Source organism: Limulus polyphemus, unplaced genomic scaffold (genome assembly GCF_000517525.1).
Source record: "Limulus polyphemus unplaced genomic scaffold, Limulus_polyphemus-2.1.2 Scaffold35, whole genome shotgun sequence".
NCBI classification, from domain to species: domain Eukaryota; kingdom Metazoa; phylum Arthropoda; class Merostomata; order Xiphosura; family Limulidae; genus Limulus; species Limulus polyphemus.
In genome coordinates this window covers 1,609,864-1,615,953 of record NW_013665645.1, presented here as the reverse complement: position 1 = coordinate 1,615,953, position 6,090 = coordinate 1,609,864, and the positions used below count along the sequence as shown (strand labels likewise).

Below are 6,090 nucleotides of genomic sequence, written 5' to 3'. Positions count from 1 at the left end.
TAGATATAATGTACTATAATTGTCTTTTTTTTTAACAACAGATTATTGTAACAGTGGTATAAAATTCAGTTGATGGGTAGTGCAATCACAATATTATCATAACACACCACACAACAGTGCAAGTTGTCTTCCACATGGTAAAATTAGTCTACTTTGAATTTCACAATACTGTGTTCATTACTTTCCTGAAAGATTTTGTTTGAAAAGTGGAATTGACCTCTGAAACACCAAATACATCTTAAAATAAATTACGATAATATTTATTGTTTCAATGGTAATAGACATGTTTAAGAAACTTTGCATTGTAGAATTGTCCTACAAATTTATATCTTTGTCCACAGCATACATTTCCAAACATAAGGACTTACCATTTTTCTTTGTTCTCTGAACTAGTAGATTGCTTGCTAATCCGTTTAATTCTTACAAGGATATCATTTACCTGAAGAAGAGTTTATTAGTGAATGAGTATCTGTTTATGTTCAATTAAATCACAGTATTCTAAAATAATGGAGCTATGAACCAGCACTGTCAAAATTTTATACTGAGATCAGATTTCCAAGACAAAAAAATGACCTTATAATGTGTCTACAAATCTGTAACTCAATATATCTCAGCAAATACACATAGACTTTAGTTTGTTTTAGATTATACTGATCTCAAATATTCAACTGTACATTATCCAAAACAAATGACGATAAAAACAGCTTGAAATTATCTCATTCAAAAAATTAGCTAATAATGGTCTCTATTCTTATTTCAATCACTTAAATTAATACAAAAAAACTTAGAATATATCATTCTAAAAAAATATTAAACATCTATTTTTAAAATACTGCATTCCGAATAACATAAGAGTAATTTTGAGTTGTATTCTTGTGATTCATACTGTTCAAAGTATAATTTATTCCAAACAATTTTAAATTTGATGCTATTCTTACAAAATATTTTATTTCAAGCAACTTTTGATGTATCAACTCTTTATGGGTTATATATATATCTTTTATTTTCATCAAATTACATGGACTTTAAATTCCAACAGCAAATAAGCCCTTTGAAAAACTAGTGTACATCTGTTAATGACTTAAATAGAATTGATAATAATTACAATTTACTTACTTTAATGTAGTTCACAATCTAACAATTTATATTCAAGCTGACATAGTGAGCCCTATATAGGGGCAAAAACAGCACTGGATATGGCAGATATAGTGTGGTTGACATCATAAGTACAGTACTTATAGTAGGAACATGACGGATACAAAATACATGCAATAGAAACTATTTACACATATACATATTTAACAACCAATTAATAAATATTCAAAAGTATTTGAGAGACACCCTTAGGTCATAAACAAACTACATACAAAATTACAAGTTATAGAAACACTTCAGAAAGTCAGTTTTTTTTAACTAAACCAATTATTTACTGTAACTTTTAGTACCGGGTAGCCCAATACCCAGCTGGGCCAAATATTCAGCCAGGTACCCTTAACTAACTTATCAACCCTTAATATATGCATACAACCACAACTCACACATCATCACCCAAATGACATTGCACACTACAGTGTGTGTGCCATCACGTGTACAGACACATGCACATACACAATATGTACACACACCTTAATATTATGGTGCACACCCACACTAATGATATACATACAGGATATCAACACAATTGAATGATGCATAAGATCATGTCATTTTGTATAAAAAAATTGCATAAGCAAGCAGATAGAAAAAAATTAAAGTATAGGAATGGGTGCACCAAAAAGTGAGGAAACAATGTAGGAATGGGCATGGTGTAATAAAACTTCCTCTGTACAACCTTACAAGGGGGTGTATCTAACATCTGGTCCATTCCTACTTCGTTTTCTGTGTTCATGATACTATACAATTTGTGGAACATATAAAAGTATGTTTATGATTCTTCTACTTTTGTACATACAGTAACAAGTCCATGATCCCAATACACTGAAACCTCTTAGAATTTTTTAACTTTGTATTTTAATCCACCTATGCAGCTAATGTACAAAATTCTGTTGCCTTCTCATGCAATTGCAAATGGAGGGACAAACTATAAAGAAAAAACAACATACAACTATGAGTCCACATGAATATCTGATTCTTTTCATGTCATATAAACAGACTTACATTACATGTATTACCTCCAATAATATGATTCACAGAAAATTCTAGTCATTGTATGATAAGCAAAACTAGATTTGATAAGTTTAATCTGCCTGGTTTATTGAAAAATAAACAAAGTAGACATGGAGAGGATGTTGGACACACCCTCTTGTGAGGGTGAACAGAGAAAGTGTTATTATACCATGCCCATTCCTACCTTGTTTCCTCACTTTTTGGTGCAACCATTTCTATACTTTCAATTTGTTTTTTTATATTTTTCAACTTGTATTATTACATATTCTTTGCTTTCACTCACAAGTTATTAGAATCACTTTGTTCACTAAACTTTTGATGTTAAGAACAGCAACCCCATTTTTTAAAACTTTTATACTGACATTCTACTCAACACTTTTTTGAGTAAATATGCTTTGGTGCTTAACCCTTTAATGACGGGCATCCATTACTAGGCATGACACGAGGTTTTAATGACTTATATTCAAAATTTTATTACTTTTTTGTTTATGTTATTCCAATTAGTATAGCATACATATTTAGCTAATAATCCATATTCTAATAGTATACAAGTTTTACGTTCTTAATTTTATATGCCAATATTTGAAAAAATTCCTGAATTTTTACTAGTGTGACACATTTCTCTAGGCATCTTCTCTTCTCTATTTTATCCACTACCCCTCCAATAAGTATGAAATTAAACACAAATTACTCAATGTAAAATCAATATTGCTCAGACAAACCATAATTTTTAAAGCTTTCAATTTTGTTTGGTTACAGAGCAATCAAATAGAAATTCAGATCCCTCTTGCCACACCACCTGTCACATCCTCCCCCCTTACAGGAGTTCTCTCTTACGTTTAATTCTACATTATCTATAACCAATTGAAAGCCAAGGTTTTCATCTATCAAATGACATATTGTTTTCTAAATGAAGAATTGTCAATTTCACTGTTAGTACAAGCTTTGTTACCATGGGAAAGATAACGACTACCCTGGATGAATTTGTAATGGCTCTTGTCACATAGTTGGAAAGCCAGAAAAATTGTCTACTTTTTGCATGTTATTAGTCTATGTTCTTTGGTGCATTATTTAATAAACATAGGGTTCAGTGTCATCAACAATAGACAGCAAGAAAAAAGAAGATTCAAGTACGTACTTTATATCATGTTTATTCTTTATTTATTATTATAAAAGTAACTAAAATGTAAAAATAGGGATCTCTTTAGGTTAGATTAGATAAAATAAATAATAATAATATAATAAAAATGTTTCATGAGGCATGCACACAAGCAGCTCATGGGTAACGTAATTCAATAATGTAATGTGACCTCCACATTTCCCAAGTGATTTACAACTTATAATGGCACGAATAGTATTTAGACACGGTTCAAAGAGCATTAAATAAAATTTAATTATAAATACATGTATACTGTTATGAGTTTAAAATTACTTGGGATAAACAACTGTAGTTTCATGTTACAATCTGAAGTCATTCTAGAAAGAAAAAACGTCTAATTTAGATTTATTTTGATTTTTCTTGGTAGTTACGAGGTTGGTCAAATTGACCAACATTGTATAGAGTTAGGGTAGAGAAAATAACAGATTATATGACTTTTTCGTGTATATTCTTTACTTTTGCATGCTATGATTTCATAAAGTAATTTAATTTTTTGTGTGCATGGGGTGTTTTTTTTTTACCTCACCTAAATAATGGAAGGGTTAAGGTATAATACATGGTTTACTTAAAAAAAATGTTTTATTGCTTAGAACATTCCACAGTTTTTTACTTAATATTTAAATGTGTTTAAAAAAGAGATTGCTACAATAGTACTATGGGCAATCTGTTTTGTATATCATTTTTGGAACAAAAAACTTTCTAGCGTGTTTTGTTCAGATATTCTACCTTAGTACTGGTGGCATCCTTTTCAAAGTCTGGATCACTTTTATAAATCCCAAGATTTAGACTAGAAGATCTATCCTTTTGGTTGATATTTTGATGTAATAAACTACATTCAGCAATGTTTTTGTCTCTCACAGATAATCCCATTAGTTGGGCTGAAAGCTTGTCTTCTTCATCCTCTATTCCATCTGATGAAGATGTCACAAGGACATCATTCTCAACTGCCTGGATCAAATCACAAAAGTAAATTACTAAAATAAAAAATGTTATGGACTTTATTGAGAAATAAAGTTGTTTATCTTATTCATCTAAGATACAAAAGAAAAACAGAAAATTCCAAGAAAAATAAATATGATGTATTTATATTAAAAGTAAAAAAATAACACTATCATTAAATTGAACCTTTTACTGTAGTTAAGGCAATACCAGAATAAAACATATTCCTGAAACAAAAAAATTCAGAATTGATGAATTTATATGACACTTATATTTGTACAAGTAAAATTATTATACTAATTAAAAGAATAATATTTTTAATGCATACGATGAGCGTTTTTGATCAAAAATCACTTTTAGTATTCTACTTAGAAAATAATTAAATATAAAATGAAGTTATATCTTTTGTTAGTTAAAATTTAACATTTTTCTAATTTGATAAATGAGATGTTAGATGTTTACAACAAATATTGTGTGAGAAAATTCAGGAAGATGCAAGGTTTAACAGTATAAATCTTATATCACACAAGCGTTGTTGCCTGTGGAGATGTTTCAAGAAAAGTGAGGTACTATCAGGTTAAAGCATGATTTAGAAACAACAGATGTTTGCAGTTCTACTGCAGTTACAAGATTATTAAATAGCAATGAAGCATAAAGCACTGATAATCTATACCACATTTTGGCTAGAAGATCCTTCTGTACATAACAATAATATTTTTTGAAGTTCTAAAAGGTTAAATATATTTTGGGTATTATGAACTAAGGTGTCAATACATTTGTAGCAAGTTATAACATGTTGTTGAATGTGGTAATATTTTAAACATCGTCACTTTTCAGTTAATGAAATACCTCGGCATAGGTGGAAATATAGTTACATTTTCCACAGCTTATTACTGGATAACTTTGTACATTTTTTGTGATTTTTGACAAAATAGGCACCCCTTAATGACTGGTTGGAGAGGGAATCAATATGTCCTTTGTTCCCCCTCCACACACAAATTACTGCTGTCCCTGTTTATAGTACTGCTGCTGAGAAGTTTAAAAAATTAATTATTCAGTATATACTTTAATTACAAAACACATTATGTCAAAACTGCAGCCTTAGAAGAGACAGCAAAGTTCATATTTTGGCTGGGAGATTCAAATGTGCATATTTCAGTCTTAGAAGTACCAAAAAAAAATAATGCATTAACTGTTCAGTACATACTTTGGCTAGGAGACTCAGATGTGCACAACACTGTTGCAATCTGAGGAGAAGTGTGAGCAAAAATGAAGCATTAACAGCCTTAGAAGATTCTGAAGTATTTTGACCAGAGATGTGTGGAGTATACAGTGGTAAACCTGATACATCTGGAATGGAAAAAAAGAAAGGAAAAAGAAAAAACAGGGCATTATCATCTATTCTAAAACAACTGCATTTGTTTTTTGGTTTAAAGTAAGTAGCAATCAAATATTCACTGTTACACTTAAACAATTACTTTAATAGTAAGAAGCTGTCTTGTATTATACATCATTTCATGCAATGTTGTTGTACTGTAATGCTGATAACATTTTATAAAATTAGAGAGAAAAACTTTTTATTTATGAGTCGTTCCTTTCACAGACTATTATGATAATGAATTCATCTTTTAACTTTTTTTGCAACTAAAAATAAAAAGTACAAATTTTAAGTTATTAATCATATGAACCAACTATTTAGAAAATGAAAAAAAATTTTAGTTTTTGAAATACTGAAAAAGGATAAAATCTATTCTTTTGATATATATATGTATATATATATATACAATAAAAGAACAAAAGTAAAAAATAATAATTTACATAGGATT

The 6,090-nt window shown here is 29.4% G+C and overlaps 1 protein-coding gene across 1 annotated transcript in view; it reads right to left on the bottom strand.

The window, feature by feature from the left end:
* Positions 1-348: 348 nt before the first annotated feature.
* LOC106460791 (transcription termination factor 2-like) overlaps positions 349-6,090 on the bottom strand; it is an 81,237-nt gene continuing 75,495 nt past the window's right edge. The window contains exons 14-16 of the mRNA XM_013920535.2: positions 5,472-5,614; positions 4,052-4,273; positions 349-439 (exon numbers count right to left, since the gene is read on the bottom strand). Coding sequence (XP_013775989.2) covers positions 365-439; positions 4,052-4,273; positions 5,472-5,614 — 440 coding nt within the window. The 3' untranslated portion in view covers positions 349-364. The remainder of the gene's footprint in view (positions 440-4,051; positions 4,274-5,471; positions 5,615-6,090) is intronic.